Below are 26,484 nucleotides of genomic sequence, written 5' to 3'. Positions count from 1 at the left end.
AGTGACCCAAAAAGGTAGATACAGTCAGCAAATCCTGCTCTCACTTACAGCAATACAACTCCCGCTAAATTCAATGAAATTACAACACACACATAAGAGAAAAATTAATTTTCTCTTGACAGTGTCCTTTTTAAAATATCCTTTAAGAAATAAAGGCTGAAGTAGAGCTCCTCTTCCCCTGCCAGATCAGAGTGTTGTACATCTGCTAAAAGGAGGATCATAACATTTCTTTATAGGAAATTAAGCTTTTACCTAATGGAAAGTTACAGGTATATATTTTGGCAGAAACCATTTAAAACACAGACAGTACTCTGATACAGTAAGGAGAACATGAGTTTTGGTCGCTGCTCATTCAGAAGAGGCCCAGAGGTTGAGAAAATAAAGGATTTCATAAGCAAAGTTACTGGAAAATACTTTTATCCTCAACAAAAAAAAATACTTTTTTGTGGAAATCCACTGAATATTAATAAATTACTTCATGGTAAATGGTTAGTTCCTTGCAGAATGTGTGTGTGTGCGCGCGTGTGTACTGAATGGGAAGGCTTGTATGGTGAACAGTGTTACATGAAAGCTACCTATTTAATTAAGAACCAGAGATAATCCCTAAAATGTACTATAAACCAAAACAAGGAACAGAAAAATCAAGTCAGCAAGAAGCTTCTAAAATGCAGCAATACTCTTTGCACTGCTAAGCGTCTGCAACCAAGGGAAAGCAGCCACTGCTAGCAGTTTTTCCCCTTTCTCTCAATTTTGCTTATGCAAATTTTAGGTTCTTTGGCATACCAACCACTACTGATGGTGGCATGGAGCAATACCTTACACCTCAAAAACCTCCACCACTTACATTCTTTCCTAACACATATTTCAAGAATCAACTGCCCTGACTGGCAAACTGAAGCCTATTATGAATGTAAGAGCTGTCACACACTACATTGAAGAATCAAATCACTACCACCATTTTTGCTGTTGACATAACATTGAATTATTATATTATATTAGAAAATCCTGTATGTTCTTTAGTTGCAGTATACGCAATGGGGTGTGTGTTTTGATTTTGTACATTGTTTTGGTTTTGTGATCAATATATAGTCATTTACACTTTAAGAAAGGAAAATTTTGCCTATCCTTGACAGCAGCTAAACACTTAGTGAGCAAATGCCATTTGGGAAGATAAAGTGGTAAGACTATATCAAGTCAGGGTCTGTACAAAGCAAGGCCACCAAGCAAGCCAACGACGCTCACGCTGGGTCCTTACCTGTCAAAGGCTGTCCCATCTCCGCCTGCACTTTACCCTTCGCTGCTCCTTCCAGAGGTAAAGCACCTCTGTCCCCTTTGTAGAGTTTCGGTTTAAATGGAGAATCTTTCTCTTTACCTTTTGATCCTTTAGGCCTGCCTGCTTGCTTCTTCTTGGATTTACCATCTCCCTTCACACCCAGCAGCGGATGGACTTCTGCAAAGAGACAAACACCTGAAATACCTGCATATGCTTTATAGCCATTGGAGTGGCTAACTGAAGTCATGTGACCCGCCACTCCCCTTACATTTTCTGATGTCACAAGATGGGATTTATAAGAAAGAAAAAAACATTTTTTTAAATGTAAAAGAGATGGATCAGTGTAGTCATTTCAAGAAATAAGAAACACCCCAATCACTTTGGCTGCATGAAATCAGAGGAGTGAGCGCAAACAGAGACTAGGATTAGGACAACGATTACTGCAGCCACCATTGGCCTAAGTGTCACCGTCTCCAACAGCTAGATCAATGCAGCAGGAGAGAACGCTTTCCCACAGGATGCAGATCAGCTTTTTATCAAGGAGACAAATTCAGTTTTAGCAGAAGTTCACCCTCTGAGGCAAAATACCGTGGCACAAACACAGAAGAAATGTATTTTGCTATTCCTGGTCCTCCTTATGAATTCTAATATACCTGGACTTTGCCACCTTTACCTAATGTCATATAATGCTGCATTTCTGTTGGTGTAGGCCTAGGCTCTAATTCTATTTCAATACGGGGGCTAGCAGAGATAGAAGTGACTTATTTAATGGCAAAGCTCTTCCAATTTATCCCACTATGGCTAAATGAGCAGATGAATGAATGAAGTACAAAGAACACTAAAAATCATTGTTTTAGAATGACTTCACTCATTCGTAAAAGAATATGAGTTATAACAGAACTTGGTTCAGGGTGATGGCCAAAGACAACTACTATCAAAAGCAACATAAAGGTTTTTGACTATTAGCACGATCAGAGATTGATTTTGTAACACCTGGTCTTGAAACTGGTGGGAGCTGGGAATGCTGCAAAGATGAAACACCCATCTTCAGTGCAGAATGGGCACTAAAATGATGGCAGCTTTTACTCACCATCATTAGGTACTCCTTGCAATTCAATGTTGGTCATTTTGGGTTTCTTCTTTGGTGGCTGAGGTCCATCAGATGATGACTGCCTCTTCTTCTCAGAGCCTATTCCCTCATCAGTTAGGGAGGTCTGGACAGCATCAGGTGGGGGTCCATAAGGGTTTTCTTCTGGGTCTTCCACTTCAGGAGCAATAGGTAAATACAGCAACGCTTTGGAGTCCTCCAGTTCTTCATCACTGTAAAGGAGAAAATATTTTCATTTTAAAACATGCACATTTAATATGCTTTTCTCTAGGTCCCTAAAGTAAGGCTGTGTGGCTGCTTCATGCAGAAACCAGCCATACACTGACACTACACAGTTACCAGAATATTCCAGAGAATAAAATATGTATTGCCAACAACAAAGAAGATTGAGAAGGGAAGGGGAAGTATTGTGGAGGCAAGGCATTTAACCCCTAGGAGGCACAGTGTTCCTCACGATACACAAAGTTGTGCTAATGGATTTCCATAGGTCTCCCTGGATTGAAATTACATTGGCTATGATGTGAGATTTGAAGATTAGGCAAATTAAAAAGGTAGAAATAGAAGTATCTTTAGAAGTTTGTCAGGGATATGGAGGAAAACAACAGGGGAGAGCAATGGGATAGGACTATAATCTTATTGCTTCTCAAGGCCAACTAAAGATTGAGCTTTAGTGTGAAGTGCTAGGGTTTTACACCTTGTTAGTGAAGCATGTAAGACTGCAGAATACAATCATTTTGTACCCTCTGAGATATAGTCTGGTCTCAGTAAATTATTCTCTAGACATGTAACTCCTCTCAGCACTATTGGGAACACATGCAAAACCCCAACGCAGCCATGTGTTACATATAGAATGAGTGCAATTTATATATTACAAAGAGAATCTTGGGCACGCATTGGAATTTCCAGGTTTTTTTTTTTAAAAAAAATTACCTGCTACAGAAGGCAGCAATAGGATCTACACTCGTTACATCCACTTCCTCATCCTCTGCAGCATCAGCACCTGAAAAACAAAGAAATGGAGCAATATAGCCTGATAGGGAAAACAAAGACCTCTCCTTAGGAAGCTTTAGCTGATGCCTGAATGTCTACCATGCAAGATCTGGAATCCTGAAGTTAGGCAGAAAGACCTAGGGCATTTCCCTTGAATACACCAGAATCAGATTTTTCACCTCTTCCCTAAGTGTCTGAGTAATCCAGCAGCAACAATGTTTTAAAATACAACCTTTACCTTGTTAATCTGACTGCAGCTGGAATCTGTAAAAATCACGTAAGCAGACAGGTTCAGGTGTCTAACATGCTTTTTGTAATGGTTGCAAAGGGTTAGCCCTTATCTACACAAGCAGCCAAACCATTTTTTTCTGAGGGAGAAAATGGGGGGAGCCCATTGCAAATGGCAGAGCATTTTCCTAGTGTAGGTCGATCTTAAATTACAGGGTAGCATGTCAAAAATACGTTTGATTCTATTTAGTCATAAACCACATCTTACAATGAGTGCTAAAAATACAGGTTTATAAGTAAAAAATTCAAGTTTTTACTATTTTCTATATCATGTTTTAAAATGGACTTAAATTATTGTACAGATTGCAGGTGATTAAATAGGTCTTTTTTTATTTATCTATAAGAATAACTTAACTACCATTAAATGCCTTTTGCTGCCATTTAAACAACTTTTTAAAATCATAACAAAATTGATTCCATTCTCAATTCCAACATTATCCACTTTATCCAGTTCTGGGCGCCACATTTCAGGAAAGATGTGGACAAATTGGAGAATGTCGAGAGAAGAGCAGCAAACACAGTTAAAGGTCTAGAAAACATGACCTATGAGGGAAGATTGAAAAAACTGGGTTTCTTTAGTTTGGAGACAAGACGACTGAGGGGGAACATGATAACAATTTTCAAGTACATTAATGGCTGTTACAAGGAGAGAGAAAAATTGTTCTACTTAACCTCCGAGGATAGGACAAGAAGCAATGGGCTTAAACTGCAGCAAGGGCGGTTTAGGTTGGAAATTAGAAAAAAATTCCTGTCAGGGTGGTTAAGCACTGGAATAAATTGCCTACGGAGGTTGTGGAATCTCCATCATTGAAGACTTTTAAGGGTCGGTTAGATAAACACCCATCAGGGATGGTCTAGATAATACTTAGTCCTGCCTTGAGTGCAGGAGATTGGACTAGAACATCTCTCGAGGTCCCTTCCAGTCCTACAATTCCATGAATCTGTGATTATGCTTGAAAAGGCCCCGACATCAAGTAATCTTAAACATTGCATGCGCTACAAAACATACACAAAAAGTGTTTGGCAATGGCAGAATTTTATAAGTCATTTGGAAGCTCCTACCCTTTGTTGGTTTAAATATCTTTCCCTCTGGTGGGTTTTTTTGGCACCACCAGGTGGTGAAGGTGCCACAAGTCCTCCTTTTCTTTTTGCGAATACAGACTAACACGGCTGCTACTCTGAAACCTGTCATTGTTACTGCTTGAAATTCAACATTTCCTCTCCCACTAATAATAGTGACTCCCTCCAAGAGGTTTACTGCATGTATGCTTACTGCTTTTATCTTGTTTGTGCAGAGGTATTTCACTTTGTATGGCCTATGAATCATAGGTGCTGAAGTCATTTTTTACATGAAGTGTTGGATGTCAGATATAAACCTTGGAAACAAAAGCATAAGTGAAGCGTGTTGCTTTGCCTATGACCAATAATCCTAGCTTGTTTTATCATCTATCATTTTGCTACCACTGCTTTTAATCACATATCTTTAATTTCTATTTTACTATGTATCCAGACATAGGAATTATTTAATAAACAATGGCACTGATAGCCAGACCTTTTACATACATACTCGCATTACATGTTACCTGTCTGCTCTGGCTCACTCTTATCTTCATCCTCAATGTCAAACTCTGACTCCCTCTCTTCATATTCCACGTTTTCATCCAACTCTTTAAAGTCAGGCGCAAAGGCACTCCAGTTTTCCTAAACCACAAATTCCAAGAGAACTTTACCTTGTGCAAACAAGCAGCAGCTGCAGTGAGACATCTGTGTAATTGTACTCTAGCTCTGCCCCAAAATCCTCCAAACCACATGCACTGTCACAAGACCAGCCCCTCTTTGAGCTTCATAGTCACATGGCAGACTCAACACTGGAAAAGCGAGTTTCTGTGGTCATCTGGTCATTTTTATTTCCTTCATCCCTTGAAATCTAATAGAATCTTTGCACATAGATAAGGACTCCCATAACCAGAAGGATGCATGCTCTGTTTCACCATTTTTGTTTGTGATTATGTTCTCAGATCTGTTATCTGCGAATAATAAATTGAGAAGGACATTGCTCCCATTATCTGAGAATTCAGGCTCTGCAATAAGGCCCAGATTCAGCAAAGGTGCTTAAGCACAGGCTTAACTTTAAGAAAATGAGTAATCCCTTAATGTTAATTGCTGTGCTTAAAGTTAAGCACACATTAAGTATTTTGCTCACTCAAGACCTAATTCAGTAACATATTGGAAAGAAAATTCTGCGGTGCATCGCCTGCCAGAATGCCTAAAATACAACCCGCCCAGAGAGAATTAACTGGCTACTATTCCCTATGGAAATTAATCTGTAAAATACGTACCACTTGATTCTGAGCCCATATTGATACAACACCACTGGAAATGGAAGCAATGATTGGTCGGACAGGATGCCACTGGAATTATTCAGATGGTAAAAGGGGAGAAAGAAAGAGTCTATTTTTAAGTGGATTAAGAACATTTGTTTGTTAGAATTATAACTGACAGAAAAATTATGGGAGACACACTCACTGCTACATCTAGCAACAGTTCTCCTCTGGTCCCATGAAGGATTTTCACTAGATTTCCAATGCTCTTCTCCCAGATGTAAAGGGCATGCTGCCGTGCTGATCCTGCCACTATGTACTCCCCATCCCCAGAGAAACAACACTTCTTCCACGGTGTCCTGCATGCAAGCGAATTAAAAACATAAGAATGGCCATACTGGGTCAGGTGAAACGTCCATCCAGCCAAGTATCCCATCTTCCGACAGTGGCCAATGACATGTGCTTCAGAGGCAATGAACAGAACAGGTAATCATCAAGTGATCCATTCATAAAACAAAGCAAATGCGGAGAAGAAAGGATTCTAGCGAAGGTTTCATGGGAAAGGGTTATTAGGTTTTCTTGGGTGAGAGGTTCATTGAATTATTTTATTCATTTGAAACCTGTGCCTTATAGTTTGTTTAAAAGCCTTGTTACACCAAAGGCCACCCTGAATGAGATCAATTCTTTATCTGAACACACCGAGCAGTGAATGCTACATCAAAGCAAGTAGCTTTGTATCTCAAGCCACCAATCTCTCTGCTGCTTCCTACCTGTTTACTAAATCCTGCAGCTTCTGCATTGGCTCAGGCTCTCCATCTCGCCCACAGGTTAGTATTTCCCGACCATCATAAACCCTGATTATTCGGTCAGCTGTGTTTATTAAAAAGCAGCTGTGGGAAGGAGAACACCGTTAGAAGAGAGTTCATTACATTGAAACAAGGACTTTTTTTTAAAGTATTTTTTTTTTAAATTCCTAAACTAACATGAAAAATACCATAATTTTTATTATACATTCAACATGTACCTAGAAGATACTGAGCACTCACAACTCCCTCTTGAAGTCAATGAGAGTTGAAGGCACACACCACTTTGCAGGTATGGGCCCCATATAAACAAAACATTTCCTATGACATGAACCTACACTAACCAGAAAAAAAAAAGTATGCCAGAGATGTATTAATCTCCCCTCCTTCTATTTCTCCCACTTTTAATTCAAAAGTAAATTTATCCTTTAAAACCTAGCCAGAACTGTGAAACCAACACACGGTTCTGTTATATGTCCAGCTCTTCATATTTTCTATTTACATAACAGACAGAGTATTGCTGTTAGGATTCCCCCGCTGAATTATATAGTTGACACATCCCCCACAGCAACTAATTTTGGAAAGGAAATATATTTACTTTTAATGTCTGCGTCTATACGGATTAACATATGTTCTGTTAGTATTTTTATAACCCATTCATCCATCTTAAAACTTTTCAATTCACCTCCAATTTTCCTCCTACTCACCTTCCTTTCCGGGCAAATTCTATTGATTTAATAGCTGTGGTGTTGCTGGTTCCAGTTGTTACTCTGAAGGAAGCAACCAGATCCTGAGTATCTGTTTTTAAGACCAAGATCTGAAGATTAAAGAAACAGAAAATAATCAGTGTCTTCATTACGCAGCCTCACATTGCAAGTGTTAACCTAGGTATAGTGCCGAGGACTAAGGCAGAATTCTTGGGTTCTAGTTCCTGTTTCTGCAACTAATTCTTGTGCCCTTGAACAACAAGGAACTTGTCCACTCTATGCCCCATGCTGCCTCTCAGGAAAATAGGGAGAATATCTACCTCACAGTGAGAGGCTTAAATCAGCAGGTGTACATTACTGAGTACCTCTGATAAGAATTATACATCTATAGCACCTTTTATCATGCAGTTTATGTGCACTAGAGGAAGAAAGACCCCTACAAATCTTCTCAAAAACAGTAGCAATACAAGTAATACTTAGAGTGCTTAAATATCATTTTTCATCTATAGATTTCAAAGATAGAGTCAAAGTGCTTTACCAAGGAAGGTCAGCATCATTATAATAGAAATGAGTCAAGAAGCTCTCAGGGAACATGCCTCACAGGCCAAAACAAAGGACTTCATCCCTAGAAGGGTTAGACACCTGGACCATGAATTGCATTATTTTAACTATTTCACTCACTGAGCATCAGCACAGTATCATCTCACCTTCCCCTTGGCATTGCCTGTATAGATATATTCCCCTCGCCTGTCAAAAGAGGCCACCACGTTCAGATCAGAGTCATCATCCACGGGTAGAACAACATGTTTTGAATCAGACAGTGTTAGCATCACTGGCGCAGATTTCATGGGACACACCAAAACCCTGTTTCTGCAGAGGAGAAAAGGAAGGTTTAACAGTTTGTCTCTTTTTCCTAGAGACTCCAATTTTCACATTTACCAGTATGAAAAAGGTTGAAGGAATTTGAGAAAAGCAGGGCCGTATTGTAGCTGACCATGATACAAGTTCTTTTGTTTCCTTGACTTCTCTCTTGCATTCATGAGCAACAGATATTAACTGAAAAACCCTAATATCTTTGTTTTCTTGTCCTGACTGATTCTTGCATACAATCGTAAAACAATATGATCTGGTGTTTATTTTTTCCTTTTTGTTTACATCTCTTTATGGATGTTTTTCCAAGTTTATACATCAATTGTGCCAACTCAACAAGAAATTTGTAAATAAATTGTTAACACACATCCTTTTATTTAACCTCTTCCACTTCCCAAAACTATTTTTCAGCAGGTTAGAGTCACAACAAAAACATTTTTATTTTGTTCACATTACTAACACGTTAAAGGGAGAGCATCTGGTGGACTAGACACAACATTCAGGTTTTTAGAAAATCCTTTTACAAGATCTAATAAACATGTTTTCATGATTATACAACCATAGGGAAGAGAGCATTCATTCAGCTCATAAAAGACTCCTAAGAAGGGATCTTTTCCATACAACTTACTGGTCTCGGGGGTGATACTGAACTTTCAAGATGGGTGAAGGGAACCGAAACCTCTGGTCACAGTCTCCAGACAGAACATCCCACTGTGATACGATGTTATCAGTTGAAGCGCTCACCAATTTGTGACCATCTCGACTCCAGCTGCAAGAGAAGAGAAACATATTAACCTTTCAGGAAAAAAACACACACAAAACCTATGCTCACAAAAAAAAATTGTTTAACTAGTCTATTAGAACTATGAGCTGCTATTATAAAACTGTCTATTGGACAGCTCCAAGTAGCTTTTATCTTTGTGTTTCCACAAACTGACTATGCACATCATTTCTTTAAAACTCACTTAGAGGATCAGATCCTACAAAGCACTGGCTTAGACAGTCATTTATTTGTTTTTGTATGTTGACTTCAGTGGGTCTTGAGAATGGCCAGCACTTCACAGTATCTGGCCCATAGCAAGCACCGATTTGACCAAATTCCATTCACAGCAAAGCAGAAATATTATGATAATACATAGATTATAATCCTGAATAGAACGAAAGCTTGGAATGAACTTGCTTTATGAAAAAGTATCCTCTAAAACTCTTTGTTTTTAAGTGCCAATTACATCTCGACAAAAAGAGAGCTCTTTTAGATTACAGGAGTGCATTCTTGATAGTGTGGTCAAATTTCAAACATCAAATTTGAAAGGGCTGCCATTCACAACTATTGAGAAAAGAGGCAAAATAAGGCAAAGGAACCCGGAGAGGAAAGTGTGGCGTCCAACATCAAAGGGGTGGAGAATCTTTGAACTTGAAAGAGAATCTTAGGAAATTCAGAGGAGAGGTAAGGAATGAGGCTTTAATTAACTGAATACGATAATCCCTTAGGAGACTCCCATAAACTCTGGTTTAGTACAGAAATGTCATAATACTTAAACTCACATTCAACCTCTAAAATAATTTCTTACCATAAAGAACAGACAGGGTGGATATGGGCACTTATGATTTTGGCTATGCCTCTCGTCAAGAAGTCCCAGATGACAATGCGGCCATCGTTACAGCCCACTGCAAGCAGAGTGCCCCACCTGTTAAAGGTACACGTCAAAGCCATACTGATACAGTCTAGTGTCCCATCAGCCTCCTGGAAATAAACAATGGCAGAAGAGACAGTGAGAAGCCAAACTTCTGTTTTCAAGCTTTGTGCCCACTTTACTTTACCTGCTTTTAAACCTTAAGTGCAAAATGTATGAGCTACCACCTGAGATTTTAGTTGAACACCAAAAGTCAGATGTTTGGATGAGCAGTAACCCGATCTTGAAGGAACACTCAACCAGGTTTAAGCCCAACTATTAGGAGTGAAATTGCTTTTAAAAGGGCATTTTCTAAAGCTCACTAAGTACAGAAATATGTTCACAATTTATTTTGAAGCGGAAAAGGGAGAATATTTAAAATTCCCCTTCTCCAAGCCAAATGGCAAACAAAACAAAACAAATAGCCAGCACAGATGTAAGACAGACAGAGACTACTTTTTATTTTTAATCCAAGTTTTAAACTAGCAGCGTACTTTTCATGAATTCTGGGAGCCACAAATTTTAACCTGATAGATTTCAAAGTCAAATAGCCTGAGGCCAGATTTGATGATAATATAGAAGTAACAAGTTCATGAATGAATAGTTCTTTGGTTCTCAAAGGAGACCGAACTACTCAATGTAGAGATTTATACCCACACAGCCATCTCTTCCCTACTCCACTTGACTGTTTACATAACAAGACATGCACAATGGCTGCATTAGCACAGCTAACTTTGGGATGGATATATTTGCAAAGCATGATGACTTTCCTATTTTAGAGACTCAATTAAGCATAGCCCTGTAACAGCTGCCTTGTTTTTTTGGCTTTTTAAAAACAACAATTAAATGATACAAGAAAGATTAAAACTGAATACAAGGAAAATCAAGTGAGTAATCCAACAAAAACTAAAGACAGAGTGACCTCTCAAAAAATAGGATTTACCTCAGGATAGTTCTGTCCAAAGGACTCTGCAACAAAACAGAAACACAATGCTTTAATTAAATTCTATAAAAATCACATACTTCATACTGAACAATCCCATGTTGTTTCCATTTAGACACAAGTCTGCTGTCCTTATTCTAATAGATTAGGTTTACAAACACACTGATGGTCTGATCCTACAAGCACGCTAAACTCCTAGTATAGTCAATGAGAAATAAGGGCACTCTACATATAGCAGGATCATGTCTTAAACGAACATAGATAAATCATGCATATATCATTGTGGGTCTTCAAGTTTTACCCCAGATGTAATGAGACTTACCCAACTATCGAGGCCTGTCCCAGTGTCGCTGTCAGTTCTCAAATAAGATTCTTCCCCCCCAACCCAAGGTTTCATAAATCTGCATAGACTCTGGCTACATGAATGAGCTGCTGTGTTGGTGAAACTGACCGAGAGCATGCTTGCATCAGTACCACCATCAGGCTGACACCTCATCCACCTGCATGAGTAGTCTGAGTCCTTCTGTACTGCAAAATTAGAACTTTCTGTTTGTTTTTTTTTATGTCAACCCAGCCTCTTGGCCAGGTTTTCCAGTTTTTGGTAACCCTATTTCAGAGTTGCTCCCACCCACGCTAAGTGACAGGCGAAAAGACAAAAGGGTTAAAGAGGGGAATCAAAAGCACTCTTGTCCCCCAAACACTTGTCAAAACCCTCCAACAGGCAGCTTCCTGCCTCCCCATCTCTTTGTAACAGGTGTTCCATGATTTTGCTTCAAAAATCTGTTTTCCCTATTTGCAGACTCCAAATATGGGACTGTTTCTCAGAATAATAAAACGGAAGTGCTATATGGGGGAAGGGAGGGGAGACGAGTAATTATTTCTGCCTAAAGGAGGACAGCCCCACACTCTGGGTCGCAGCTCAGCCACAAAGTTCCACCCGCCTCACACCCCGGCCAGCGGGGAGGGCGGGAGCGGCCCTGCCGGTCTGCGCACACAGGAGCGCTGCTCCGGGGGAGGGCGGGGGGAGACCCCGGCAAGGTGCTGTCTCTGCGTCTGCCCAGGGCGAGGGGCAGGCGGGAGCAGCACAACGCAGGCCACGCATGACGCTCACACACCAGCAAGTGTCACCCGAGGGGACCAGACCTGAGCGCCCCCCCCTCCCCCGCCCATAAAGCCCGGGCCCCCCCGCGGAGACAGTTCCGCCCCAGGAACCTCGTGGGGCCTGGACTCTCCAGAACAAGGGGCCCCTTCCCCCCTGCCAAGCCCGCGCCAGCCCCGCTCTCCTCCCTCCAGGAACCCCCCCCCCCGGCCCTCAGAACTCCACACGCCCGCTGGGGGACCCTTCCAGAGACGGGACCCGACCCCGGGGACCCCACCGAGGAGGCCCCTCCCCGCCGTCTCCGCGGCCGCCCTCCTGGGGCGGAGGGGAGCAGAGGGGGTTCCGGGGGGGGGGCGCAAAGCGCCAGCGCCCACTCACCGAGCAGCTCCAGGTTCATCTTGGCCGCTGCCTCGCTCCGTCCCCGCCGCTCACCGTCGAAGACCCCGGGGGCCTCCTCCCTGAACGGGGCTGCCCTAAGCGCTGCCTGATAAACTGCCCACCCCCCCAGATCTCCTACGGCTTCCCACCCCGCCTTCGGCTTCTCCCCTCGGCCGGCTCTGGAGCGCAGGGTGGAGGGGAAGCACAACCTCACGAGCCAGGCCACGGACTAGGGAGTCAGGCGCCGCCGCAGGCACCCCGTAGTGGTGCACGGGAAAAAAGATTCCTACCTGCAGCAGACAGTCGAGAGAGAGGTTCCGGGTGCACGAGGGCAGGGCTAAGGAACAGCTGAGAGGAGGCGGGACTCAGTGAAACATCACGTGGGAGGAGTCCTGCTATCCTAACAGACTTCCCCTCTTCCCTGCTGGGGGCAAGCTCTGCTCCAGGCTCCTGAGTTACTGTACAGCACCAGTACTAAAGCCCTCTCTAATGCTCAGACTTTTGATTGGGGCATTGCTATGGTTTGTGCAATGGCCCCAGGGAGTGGTGTGGAATCAGCAGGCCCTGGGTTATCTTTAGTCTGTTCTTCCCTCTGCACAGAAATGACTAAACAACTAACCATGCTCTGTAGTGGAAAAGGCCTAGCTCTACAGTACCCTGCCCTCTGCCTGTGCTTAACAGGGTCTGTAATGGAGCATGTTAGAGAAAATTGACACGGACTTGACTTCAGTTGTAAAAGAGAAGCTGGACTTGTATGAAGAACATGGCTTGAGACCCTGATAAGCAGCTTTCATTCATACAGTAAAGTGTCTCTTCTCACTCCTTCCCGAGGATGTGATAGGATTCTGCACTGGAGGATTCTACTCTCCAGCAGACCAGTTGCTTAAAAAAAAAAAAGAGGGAGAGTGCCATTTCCAAAGGGCAAAATTAAGAAACTTGACAAACTAGTAAAAGCAAGGGGCAAGAGCTCCCACTCATTAGGTGACAGTATACCTTACCCTACCCCCAAACACACATACAAAAGAAGAAACTAATAGACCATGGTGCTAGTGTCAGACACAGGCAGGAGGTATGTTTTACTAACTTACCTGTAAGATGAAAGCCACATTTATTGCCTGTTACTGAGTTAGTCATTTCATTCTGCTTAGGCACTCACTTTATGCAAGGCTGATCATTAGATAGGAAGACAGAGTTTAGGAGATTGAGTTGCAGAGAAGCACTATAGAGTTACTACAGGAGTTTTAGCTAGATGACAGAGTTCAACCTTCATAGCTACCGGCTGGGAACAAAATTCTGTTTACTCTGCTCAGTAAAAGCTACAGCCATAATAGCAATAATTAATTTGGAAAGCTTACTGAGAGTGAACTGAAAAGGAGTATGATGAAAGTAAGGGGATTGCGCAGAAAGCATCAGCTCAGAGCACTACCTATCCATTCCAAAGTATCCTCCATAGCAGAGTACAAGAGGGAAGTCATTTCATACCAGGTTTATGCAGGTCCAATTCCACTGATATCACTGTAGTTATTCATTTACACTAGTATAAGAGGCAAACCAGTGTCAATCCCAAGGGCTAGGTTTAGCTTTGCAACATTTCACTGGAGTTCAGCAAATGCTCCTAGGCACTTATGGGTTATGGACTTTATCTGAAGACACATAGGGTATAGTCAAGGGGGAAAACAAGCCAGACATAATGCAAAAACTTAAAATGTTAATGTGACCTTTATTATACAGCACAGTGTTCTGTGCATTCTAACAATTATATATAATATCTATAAAACAGACAGTTGAGAATAGCACTAAATGAAGCCTTCTTAACCCACAGTCACATCTCTTAAAAATACCCTTATGGACCTGGTACAGAAAGGAAATTAGTATTGCAGAAAGTTATAATACAAGGGGAAAATTTTAGTTTGTTCTGGATGTCAATTTCCTGGTTATTGCACTTTTTCCTACACACTTGGTAAGTTTGTTACCTTTTCCTTTAACAATGTAATATACATCAGTCCTTTAAAGTTTAAAATAAAAAAAGCAATACAAAAATCTAAAGGCATTACAATGGGGCTGTACAGTTCTTAATTTCTCCCCCAACCCCGAAAATGTAACAGTTTTCACCACTGAACTTCAGTCAGCCAAGGTTCAACAGGCTCCCAAAATAAAGGGCATAAAGTAAAAATAAAAACCTTTAACATTAGTGCCACTTAAGCCCCTGAGGGAATTTTTAAATGCAGATGTGCTCCTGTTTTCTCCTGGAGAGGAAACCCTTGTAATATTAAAGTCTTTAAAAAAAAAAAGTCACATCACTTTTAGATCTTCAAGTAGGACCAGCAGGTCCAGAGAATGCAATATAAACACAAAGGAAAGAACAGCTATTCTTTCACCACGGGATGCAAAGGGATTACTCAATCCCATTCTGAAATTCTACAGAACTTGTCACCATGTGTAAACCAATATAAATGTAAATATCCTCTAACCCTCCAAAGAGAAACTGAGGAGGAAAAAGAGGCTAGCAACACCATTCAAAAAAAAATGTGCAAAGCGTAAACTGGAGCAGCTTGCTTTTTAGTTTAAAAAGGAACGAACAAGCTGTAGAGTTTGTTTAATGTAGTTAGCAACCCTCTCAAGTAGGTTTAGATACATGTTCGGGTTCCCCCACCCACCAACCAGCAGTTGCCCAGCCAAAGAAAGTCCTATACATCCAGATATACAGTACATTTAACAGCTATACAGTGAGTAACAGCAGTGGCAAAGCATCAGAACATTGAGGCTGGAGTCCTCCAGCATCACAACGATCCAGTCTTCCACTGCATTTAGGAAGCATTTTCTTCCATCTCATTCCACAATATGTAGTATATGAAACAATCAAGTCACTTCTGTCCTGGACAGAGCAATAGCTGAAAAGTTGCTACCTTGGTAAATCAATCAGGGATGAGTGGCTCTTATCTTTGCACAGTAAGCTACTATCAGCTTTCAAGTTTAAGTCTTAACCTTGCAACTATGTTTGCTCGGTAAATTAGATTTATCCTATTATTACATGCTTCCAACTCACTGACTGAAGAATAAGCTTTATGCTGGAGCACCTGGAACAGCCAGCAAATTAGTGGCAGTTCGTAAACCTCAGAATGCAGCTTAGTAAGCAAAGCTTCCATTCAAATCCTTTTAGATCTAAACCCCACCTCTGCATCTTTAGAGAGGCTGGAAATGAAAGCTGGGTAGATCTAGTGGATTTTGGAGGCAGAGTGTGCCATTGGTTTGTATATTTTTGCAACACACATTAAGGCAGCCTGAGCCTTTTGAAGGATTTCTGTCTTATGCAGAGAGAGTCTTGTTTAAAATAAGCAAATGATACTATTTTACTGGCACTCACCACTGATTTGGGTCCACATACTAACAGAAGTCACCAGAATTCTTGTTAAATAACATGGAGCTCTTTCTATATGCTTAACAGCGAGGGTACATTTTATAGTACCATCTATCTATTCATCTGCAGGCCATGAAGGCTGCTTCATATGAGAGAAATACAGAGCCTATACAAGGCTGTCTGTCAATTACACATTAACAAATATCCAAGTTTGTTACTGCCTTTCGGTCTGCTAGAATTAGACTCACATAACTGCCTTTGGTTACATCATTAGCTAGTAAAGCCTTTTAACAGGATAATCATTTATGCATCTTGTTATTCCTTTGCTTTAATGAAGAGTTCTTACTTCTGAAGCAAAAAAAGAGGTGATGTGAAATCTGCTATGCAAGAGGTCAAGTGCCAAACGGGGGGGGGGGGGGAGGGGAGGGGCGGCAAGAGAGTAGGAAAGTGGCTGTGTATTAAGTGTGGGAAAACTTGTGCAGGCCTCTGTTGTGGATACATAAAACAAAAACAAAAAAACCCAAAGACTTCAAGGTACTTACAATCAGCATTAAAAAGGCACAGGATAAAAGTCAGGAAGGTGCCACAAAGGAGAAAGCTATACAAGACATTTCTGGAATTGCATATATAGATTTAAATTTTATTCATTTATTTTTTTGTTTTGTTACACAAACTATGTCTATCGCTGCAAAAATACTGACCTATACTCTTCTAGTTCTCAACGTAGTTACTAGCCACCACAGAACAAAGTAAACGGATATAAAACTGATTAATACTGTTAAAGTCATTGGTGGCATAGATATACACCAAGGCAGTGACGTTCCTAGTAATAGTCCTGCTTTGAAAAGATTGGTTTTTCTGGGCATGTGATTTATAGCTGCTGCCCATTTCTATTCAAGTTACTGGAGAGGCTGCAAGCTGTCTGTGGAACTATGACTACAGTTTTTATGCCATCATCTGTAGTTAAGTAAAAAGCAATCTTTTTTAAAAAGCATTATTTCAGTTTTATTGCACACAGAAGATGGGTTAAACTAGACTGTTGAGTAACACTGCAGGGTTATTTATCCCTCTCCTTTGTTCAAGCTGTTAACAGGCAAAAGGCGACTGGCTGTAATTTTGCTTTGTACCACCTAGTCAATTCCAGCAGCAAGGTGTAATAATTTTACATGCCTGCATGGTTTTGCACACGGCACACTAGATTTCCTGTTAAAATGAAGCCTCTGCCTGCCCCATCTCCTGAAGCCAGGGGGTGGGGGGGTGTGCTGTTATACCTGGGGACAAACTGCCAAGTAATCAGTTTCCTCACACATACAAAAGGTGTCCTCCATTCAGATTCCATTCTTCTACCCCCACCTTCCCGCAAGCACTACTAAATATCAACCTTGCCCAACCAAATGCAGAGGAATCACTGTGGCAAGGGTGTATTTTCAGAAGGAGCCCTTCATGTAAGGGGTATCAGGACTGTCCTGCCCCACACACACCCTGCAACTGACCTCTAATTTTTAATACAACCAAACTGCAAAGCCCAAGGAAGTGCAGAGATCAGATGTGGACACAGCAACCGCTGCACCCCCGCTCCCGCCGACCTGTTTTCCCTTGGGTACTTTTTCACCCAGCAAATGACTTTAAAAAAGTTGAAGAAATCTTATTTAAAATGTCTCTACCAGAATTTAAAACAGTCACTGCCTTTACACTTAGTTCAAAACGAGGAAAGCATTTTTAATTAAAAACACAAACTGGTAATTTTCCAGTGGGTTTGGACACCAGTCAATAGTTGCTAATGACGTCTTGTGTTTCTATAACGCTATGTGCAATTTCTCAGAGCCATTTGTTTGAAGTCCCCCATCTTCCCAAAAGCCTGGGAAAGAAAGGCCAGGTTAGACACCCCAACAACCACTATTAAGCAGAGTTATCTGAAGCAATAACTTGTTTACAAAAAGTGGTCTTTCAGGTTAACAGTAAGTCAGAAGAAAAGAAAAAAAGTCAGATAGCTTATGATTTTGGGGTATTTCTGCTGCAGTGGAATGCAGAAATTCCCCCTTAGGTAAAGTGTGGATGCTCTGATCCTGTCAATGTAAACATACTGAGTGTTGTAAGAAGCTAATGTACAACGACACTTATATCCCCCCACCCCTTGTAGCCTAAGGGTTCCACCCCAGGTAGTTACCGTCATTTGTCCCCCAAACCATCCAAGCTCCATTTTGAGGATAAGGAAAGCTGGTGGATATACTAAAGATCAACCACAGATAGCAGCAGATGGAAGATACTTTGGTTCAACTGTTACCACGGAGTGAGAACTGCAGTAATAAAGCCCTAGGGACTCAGTTGCTACCTAAAGCATTAGATGCTTTTCCTTTGGTCAGTCCGGAGGGGATTAGCAGAGATCCCTTGCAGTCCAAATGGCCTGGATTCTCCATCTTTTATTTATTCACTCATCTTTGTAATAAAAATGGGGGCTGGGGTAACTTGTGCACTGGAGTGGAATTTTTCTGGCTGCTACCCAAGTTGGAACATCCATAATGCTCTCAGAGGCGAGACATCTTTTGTTTGCTCCAGTGCAATTCCTGTTACCGAGAAAGAGCTACTTCTTCCAAAAAGACAACTGCAAGTAGGGGGTCCGAGTGCTCCCATAATAAAACAGTTCTTTCATGTTTCCTTCAAGTAGAATCATCTAACCCTTTGTTTGACTGTTCAGAGCTTGACTTGCAGAGTCTGTCCATGATCCGCTGCAGCATGGGCTGGACAATGCCCAGGAGGGGACGCTGGGAAGGGTCTCCATCCCAGCAAGCTTCCATCAGCTGCCAGCATTCCTCATCAAATGCAGGGAGGCGCTCTGGGCGTACTCCTGGAAAAAGGAAGAACAGGGGCTGGTAACTGCTATAAAATCTTGACTAAATAGGCATAGGAGATCCTTTGATGTTAGTCACTGTGGCTCAGATTATAGTGGCTAGGGAAGAGTCAATGTTAGCAGTTCTCAAGACACTCCTAGTAAAGAAGGTGCTGTTGTGATAACTGGGTCTAGAAATGTATCCTAATTAGGAGCTTCCCTGGGAAAAATGAGCCTAAGATCATAAGATGTAATAATAACCTATCACAACAAATGATGATGGGAAAAAGGTAAGAAAGGGAGGTCAGTAGACTGAATTAGTCCAAACAAAAAGCCCTATTGCTATAACCCCAGGACTGTGTTAAGACTGTGCCTGGTAAACAAGAAAAGTGTAGAACCAAAAATTGGTAAAATCAAAACTGGTGTGTCCAAAACTAGGTCTAATTGGTGGACCAAATCATGAAGGGGATGAGCTATTACACACATCCCTCCCTTTTGGGGTCCATAACGAAGAGACTTTGGTGAGAAAAAAATCTGGCTATGGGAACAAGCTTCACATCATGGCTGCCACCCCCCTTGATCTCTTGGGTCCTTGTCCTTCATCAACCGGACCCTGAGAGATGCCCGGACCGGACCAGACCAGACCAGGCCAGGCCAGGCCAGAGAGGGGGACCCAGATGAATTCACCAACTCTACCGGCTCCTGCTAAATCCCAAATACCACTTGGGATGAAACAGGATCAAACTTTAACAACCACCATCTCAACTAACTTCTCCTTTCTTCCAAAAGGACAGTTATTTACCATCTAAAACTGTCGAACAGAGGGACGGTCCTAAAACTCTCTTCAGTGAAAGGGAATAAGGGATATTAATTGAAAGCCCTATTTAATACTTTACATTTCAAATGCTTTAACGGTTTGTCCTCCTTTTTTGCATCCTTTATTAAAGGTTAAAAGGATTTTTAATGGTGTTTGTGCCATATCACTAAGTGACCTGGCGTCCCTGTATACCAAACCCCAGACCTTGTTTAACACGATTTAATGTTGGACAATGACCGACTTACATTAATACTTTTGGCCCATTTAGTCGATCTAAATTAATAGACCAGTGCCCAGCAGTTTCCCCAGCCACTTCAGATGGGGTTTTAGGAGCTGTAGAAATGCGTACTGTTAAATCCCACAGCTGGTAATGGCAGGAGGCACCAAGCCAAGTATGGATGTGCATGATTCAGATCCACTGGAGCAGCTGGCCACAGGAAAAGGCTTAATAGTACAGGGGAAAGATCTTTTTCAGTAGCTAGCCCACAACTGCAGAACTCAGACCTGGAACACGAGAATGAATGCACATCTTGCTTCCTTCTGAACAAATTCATGGTTTAGTGTCTCTCATACATGGAAAAGTTGTAGACAGGCATTAAAAAGAATAAGGCACTTATACACGTAAAGTATGTGCTACCACAGTATAGCAACTGCACTGTTAAACTATTTTCTAACTTGGGAAGTAGAAGTTCATTGCTCAGAATGGGAAACGATAATAGACAGTCTTCCATGGTAAAAGATTTTCAACCTTCTACTCATCAATGATCCCCAGCATTTTACAATTTTAGCACCTAGTCAAAACACTTGAGAGTGAAGGATTCGGATGGCACCTGGAAAGAGCAAGGAATTAAGCATTCCTTAAAGGATGATGACATATCCGGCTGTTTCTGGGATGTGGTTTACTCTACCTTCTCACCTTCATACATCGTCCTTTGGAGGCAAGAATAGCATTTAAAACGTCGTGCTAGCACCGTTACAGTAATCAGCAGGGACAGGTTGTGTTTTATCGGAAACGATTTTAGAACCGTGCCAGTAACTAGAGAGATTTCAGTTAAACCTTAAGTGACAGGCCTTCAGCATATCCCACTCAAGTCTGCCCAGATTCCAGCTAATCTTTAGAGAGGAAAAAGTGTCCAGTGTCATTTACCCATCTATACTCTTGGAGGGTGACAGTCTGCAGTGCACTTTTTACTCAAAGGCCAGTAAATCCACAGGGAGGCTGGAACTGAAAATACAGTTCCTAGTTAAGAAAAACTAGAAGGGGGTAAAAAGGATTTAGTTTTCCCAAGAGGTTTCACACAGTAGTAGATCATCTAACAGCAGTGCAGCATAAAATCATACATACCTCTCCTAACATTGTTCCAAAGGTGGTCTTTGCTTGCGCACCTCTCAAAGGCCTCTGGTAACTTCACGTGTCCTGAACAGATGTACCAAAACAGGATACCAAATGCATAAACATCCACTGAGTTATCATATTTCCCTGTGGCAAATGAGCAACAAACAGGTTTGAGCAACAGGACAAATGAACGTCTCCAGAGTTTGCCACCAATATAAAATAAAAGGTACAAAACTAATTTGAGTATTTGCATCACAGCCTGGTGTGTGTTATTGTACAGCATGGAAACAACCTAAGGCCTCCAATCCTTCAAAGCAGTCCTAGTAAAGCCCAGGGGACTACTTACAATGTACAGACGGTAAGCAGATGCTTAAGTCTTTTCAGGATCAGAACCTAGCATGTTAACTATGAACACTTGATTAAATCAGGAGCATCTGCATGTTACCCTTTGAAGGATACACAAACAGGTTTGCTGTGATCACTCTAATCTTAAAAAAGATGCTGTTCCTGGTGACATTTTTGTGCTGCACCTAACAGGATAGGGTTCTGATCCTGGTGGAGCCCTTTAGAAACTACTGTAAAAAATGAAATAGACCCCCCCAAAAATGGGGGGGGGAAGAGAGAATTTAAAAAGGAAAAATAGTTGGTGTCAGAGCCATAATGCTGCGAGTCAAATTTTGAGTCAAGATTTATTTCATCTTGGGGAGGATATCTAGGTTCATTTCCCATCCTCAACTCTGAATTTCCCCAACTTACTCTACGATTTGTATGAAACCGTTTATCAGACCCTAAAACACAGCTGACCTTTTTTTCTAAAATGGTTTGTACCAGAGAGATTAAATAACTCCAATAGCCTTTCCAGTGTATTAATTTGTTATTGACTTCTGTAGGCCATATGAATCCCATAGTAATCTCTCTTCTCATAAAAGGAAAAAAGAATGGAGATGATCATCACTTAGACTGAAAATACAGGAAGGTGAAGTTAAATGCACAGTTTTGACTATGTTTTCCCCCTCCAGAGTTAAAAGGCATAGTACAGAGTTTGGGGCCTTCAGGACTGGAGCTGCAGACAGTCAATAGAAGATTCCATTCACCACCTTACCTGTAAAGAGCTCAGGAGCCATATGGATGGGTGTCCCAACAATACTGCCAGACATCATAGCCTCAGGCTTGCAGAATCCCAGGTCCGTGATTTTGGCTCGATTCTTTTTGTCAAGCTGTAGAGCCATCCATACATCAGGTGATGGTTAATCATGCTTTCAACCCTATTATTGGCTTTTTAATATTAAAAGCAACTTTACAAAAATGTATTCGTGTTTGAATTGTTGGGAGTTTGCACTAATTACTGACTGCTATAGGACTGTAAGAAAAGAGTAAGTAACAGGACAAGTTTTTACATGTTTATTAACCAGGAGGTATGGTCTAGAAGTGTGAGAACAGGACCAGGAACCAGAAAGTCCTAAATCTAATCCCATCTGTAACAAACTATCCTCTCACAAGTCATTTCACCTCCAACCCACTTGCAAAATAATAATAATGCTTCTACAGCTGACAGGGACATTGTGATACTAATATTTGTAGTAAGTGTTTTGAGGAGTTCATGAAGAGTGCCATCAAAGTGAAAAGCATTTGTTCACAAGTCTTCTTACGGAAACATTTACGTGAATAAGGCCATTATTTCATTTACTGTCAATGTTACAAACAATTTATTAGTTCCCCTTTGGCAGTGGAGATAAAAAGGCTTTTAGAGACTAACCAAGAGAAAGTGAAGTATAGAAAGATCACCCTTACCAATACATTTTTAAGTTTGATGTCCCGATGAACAAGCCCCTGACTGTGCAGAAACCGGATCCCTTCAACTACATCCAGGGCAATCTGCAATCGTGTCTCCAGTATCAGCCCAGCCTGAGGAAGAGGTGCACACAGGAGGATTTACTAATCCCACAAATGTAAATTATTTTGTATTTGTGGGATTTCCTGGTCCTTTCCAGTAAATAATATCTAGCTACTAAGTGACCCTTTAACACATGCAAGGAGCTCCTGCCAGAGCCATGGGTGAATGCCAAGCAATGGAATGGACTTGGCACGAGCTGCTTTTGTTGCCAACATCCTGGTACATTAGTTTAACAAGATTCTGAACATGGTATCTGCTTATCCTGGTCTGTTTAGTTCTTTTGATCAGTAACGAAACATGCCGTCATGATCCCACTATTTACTCCTGAAGTGGCTGCTAAACTGGTACAGACAGCTTGATGGAGTCAGCGAGGACTGCAGGCAGCAAGATGAAAGGGATGGATGTGCCAACAGCAAAAAGGCCACATGACTTCTGAAAGTAAGGTATCCGAAACATTCCAAGTTGTCAGCTGCTAAAGATCAAGCAATGCAACAGCTCTTATGCCACCTTCACCAATACCGGTCAGATCAAACACAGTACAGTAGTCTCAGCCAGATTAAAGGATTATGTAACTATTACAGCAATGCAACTGTACTCCATCCTGAAGACTTCCCCTTCAGGAAGATCTTGGTTATAGACCACTACCCCAAGAAGTCATGTTTCCTTTCACTTCTACAGTACACAATCTAGGTTTTTTATTATTCTTATATTTTATGCCTTCGTGTGTTTAAATCAAACTAAGTGTTGTCCATTCTACTGCTATACCGACACAGGGCACAGCGTCCCAGCTTCATGCTGTTTACAACAGTTTGAAGCACCAACTGTTCAATTGGGTTTGTCAAGCAAAAGAGCGTTCTTCACTTTCTGGTCTAGATAGTCTAGTATCACTGTTCTGCTAGACAGCTGCTATGTTCCACCCCACAGGTGGATGTGCTTCAGGTTGGCAGTATGGGTGAAGTGATTCCCCAAAAGTTCCCTGGGCTGAGAGGGATTTTTGAAGTGTAAGGTGCTGCAGAACATAGCTGCAAACCGCAATCTGAAAAAGCACCTGAACTGGACCTCTCACATAGAAGCTGAGAGTTATACCCTGGGAAATTCAAGTATCGATTCCATCTAGCATTTGAGCCTTCAGCTAGTGACTTCCCTTTTAGGGGACTTTCACTGTCAGATACACTGGCAGTATGGTAGCCTGTTTAAAATAGGCCAACACAGCTTTTCCTACTTAAAATGGCCATTTGCAGGCCTGAACTCTCAGCTACACTAATGTCGCTTTACACCACTCCAGCAGTATAAGAGGGCCTTCATGTAAAGGAGAATTGGAAGCTCCTAAAACATTACAGATCCATAATTAAAACTCGGCCTAGGTATGTCAAAAGTTCTCCAAAGATGTGCTCAGATGTATTTTTATGGTTGTTCTGCAGCCCAAATTTAGCAAATCAAAGATATGGTCCACTTGCACATTTAGCTTCCTGGCCGTTTGAATCACAGACCAGAACTGGCTAAAGCTAAATTTTACATGCAAACACAAAATTTGCAACAGTCACAGTTAAGTAATCTGCCATTCTCATCACTTTGAGTGCTGCTGAGATTGTACATGGATGCATGACATGCCTTCCATGTATTGCTAAACAAATACTTGCTCTGACTAAAGTCAGTTACAAATATATTGAGGGAAATGACACCAGAAAGTGGTAAACAGACCAATAGCTTTCTTCTAGACCAGTTTATGAATTCAATTGGTGCTTCCAGCCATTTTTCCTTCTCACCCTTAGTCCTGTGTAGAGATCTCTGTGCAACCGTTCCATTATCAGTAGGACAGCAATGCTGGAACCTCCCCCATAGCTGTAATCTATCACAGACCCATGGAGATCTACCAGTCGCTCATGCTTTGGTAAAGACCTGTAGAAACAAAATCAGAACAGATCAACATCTGGGAATATATTCCCATAGACTACAATTCTGCCTAGTTCCCCTCCTTCCCTCTTACATCAAGCCTAGCCTCCTTATAAAGGACCCAACATCTGGGCTCTTAACAAGCGTAGTAGGACAAGACAGGAGAGGACTGACAATGCTGCTCATTGCTACCACCACTATGGCTACAGCAAAGGACAGATCACTGAGTCAGTGTGTTGTAACAGAATTGTCTGCACTGCAGTATAGGCAGCTCTATACAGCCAAGGCTGGTTACGTTTCCTACATTGTAGTCCCACTGTCATTTTGTTCAGTGAATGCAGAATAGTACACTTTGGGCAGAAAGAGTGCACGGTACTAGATGAAGGGAGAGACAGTACATTAGATACCAAGGCCAGGACAGGGACAACTGTGCAACACTATGCAATACTAACTCTGACTTTTATTGCATGAAGCAGCAGAGGACGCGAGTATTGCAGACACAAGAGAATCAGCCCTGGGGAGAGATGAGGTGGGACAGCAGGTGAGCTTTGCACTGTCTTGTCTATTCTATAAGTAGCATTGACAGTCATCTGAAAGTCCTCACTCAAAGTTGTGCAGCATTTAGTGGCAATCCTCAGCACTGACCAAGTTACTGGGAGCAGCAAGGAACTACACTGGACCAAAGTCTCTGCCTCAAGCCACGTAAGCCAACCTGCATAGCTATCTGAATCTAACCAGGTTCAGCTGGCATTTGCAGATTAGAGGAGAGTTTACCAATACACACCTCATATAGTGAAACTCAAGTGCAAGGTCATTCCAGTGCTTCTCGTCTGGAGGGACGACGGATTTGAGTGCACATGGGAAATGGCCTCCCCAACTATCACACAAGTACACCACTCCATACTGCCCTCGGCCCAGCTCACGGCCTAGCTTCGGTTTACCTGCAAACACACAACGTGTCAGTTTGATCAGAGGTAAATTTTCCACGTTCTTCCCCCCTAGCATCAGTATCTGGCTAGGATGATGCCATAAACTGAACTAGTATTTCACATTCACATTCAGAGGGAGGTAGGTAGGTCCTTCTTGAAATCAGATAGTTTAGTTGTTAGGTCGGTGCTATATTGGAACTGGTATAGGCCACAATATTTATATGCAGAACAGCCAACAGCCCTGTACAATCGCTCTCTGAACTCTTCTGCAAGTGTGACTCACCCCCATATGATGAGGTACCAAAGAGGAAAAAGGGGAGTTCTATCTTCATTGCTCATTCAATCCTTTGTCTAATCTGAGACTGCCAACGCAGGAGACATAGCAATGGTTGTGGTGGTTTAGGATATAGACACCTATCTGTAAACGAACAGGAATCATTCCAGCTAGCAGCATACAAGCCACACAACCCTCAGACAAGCTTTTTGGTCAGTACCCACAAAGGCTGGGTTTGATCCCATGACCACAGAGGTTGGTGGTTCCATATCCCATTACCAACCCTATGAATCATCCCAGGGAGTCTCATAGGATTTAAGAGTAAGTCTTCAAAACAAATCTCTGTATCTTTATCGAGCCTGCCTAAAAGTTCTTGTTAGGCCCACAAATTTGTTGTAAAGTTTTTCTTTTTAAAAATGAGCACAGCATTGAAGTATATTTGATTTAAACAATTAGCTTTGCAAAGTTCTATAATTTACACCCCGCCCCTCCATAGAATTCTCCCAGTTCTGAGTCTACAAACTAATTGTTTTTAGCTATCCATCCTACTGCCCCCTGATCAGCCTTCCCACAACATCCTATACTAGAAGATGGGCAAGGTTTTCCCCTTTCATAGGCCTGCAGGCCTCGGAGCAACCATACCCAATACGTCGACTTAGTTGGCAAGTGTCAAGTAGAAGCAAAGTCAGAAGCAAATCAGCGT

The 26,484-nt window shown here is 41.7% G+C and overlaps 2 protein-coding genes across 13 annotated transcripts in view; both read right to left on the bottom strand.

The window, feature by feature from the left end:
* The window catches only part of RBBP5 (RB binding protein 5, histone lysine methyltransferase complex subunit), a 174,565-nt gene extending 162,009 nt beyond the window's left edge, over positions 1-12,556 (bottom strand). For 5 of the 9 annotated variants that reach the window (XR_012155823.2, XR_012155824.2, XR_012155822.2 and 2 more), the window contains exons 1-13: positions 12,454-12,556; positions 10,977-11,002; positions 9,932-10,104; positions 8,989-9,129; positions 8,198-8,360; positions 7,491-7,600; positions 6,751-6,870; positions 6,186-6,339; positions 5,999-6,070; positions 5,243-5,360; positions 3,312-3,381; positions 2,364-2,593; positions 1,373-1,450 (exon numbers count right to left, since the gene is read on the bottom strand). Coding sequence is in view for 6 of the 9 variants with exons in the window: in XM_073320004.2 (XP_073176105.1) it covers positions 1,373-1,450; positions 2,364-2,593; positions 3,312-3,381; positions 5,243-5,360; positions 5,999-6,070; positions 6,186-6,339; positions 6,751-6,870; positions 7,491-7,600; positions 8,198-8,360; positions 8,989-9,129; positions 9,932-10,104; positions 10,977-11,002; positions 12,454-12,472 (1,474 nt within the window). In the remaining 3 variants the exon portion in view is untranslated. Of the gene's footprint in view, positions 1-1,255; positions 1,451-2,363; positions 2,594-3,311; positions 3,382-5,242; positions 5,361-5,998; positions 6,071-6,185; positions 6,340-6,750; positions 6,871-7,490; positions 7,601-8,197; positions 8,361-8,988; positions 9,130-9,931; positions 10,105-10,976; positions 11,003-11,298; positions 11,402-11,427; positions 11,947-12,453 lie in introns of those variants that run through there. The other 4 variants (XM_073319999.2, XM_073320000.2, XM_073320002.2 and 1 more) reach the window with 3 other exon arrangements.
* Positions 12,557-14,153: 1,597 nt separating this feature from the next.
* Positions 14,154-26,484, bottom strand: part of DSTYK (dual serine/threonine and tyrosine protein kinase) — a 61,162-nt gene continuing 48,831 nt past the window's right edge. For 2 of the 4 annotated variants that reach the window (XM_073320147.2, XM_073320149.2), the window contains 6 exons: positions 25,363-25,519; positions 24,452-24,584; positions 22,583-22,696; positions 21,894-22,008; positions 20,801-20,935; positions 14,154-18,656 (listed from right to left, as the gene is read on the bottom strand). In XM_073320147.2, the coding sequence (XP_073176248.1) occupies positions 18,469-18,656; positions 20,801-20,935; positions 21,894-22,008; positions 22,583-22,696; positions 24,452-24,584; positions 25,363-25,519 (842 nt within the window). In that variant the 3' untranslated portion in view covers positions 14,154-18,468. The remainder of the gene's footprint in view (positions 18,657-20,800; positions 20,936-21,893; positions 22,009-22,582; positions 22,697-24,451; positions 24,585-25,362; positions 25,520-26,484) is intronic. The other 2 variants (XM_073320148.2, XR_012155832.2) reach the window with 2 other exon arrangements.

Source organism: Lepidochelys kempii, chromosome 21 (genome assembly GCF_965140285.1).
Source record: "Lepidochelys kempii isolate rLepKem1 chromosome 21, rLepKem1.hap1, whole genome shotgun sequence".
NCBI lineage: Eukaryota > Metazoa > Chordata > Testudines > Cheloniidae > Lepidochelys > Lepidochelys kempii.
Note: the sequence above shows the minus strand (reverse complement) of the source record. Positions and strands in the feature narration are given on the sequence as shown.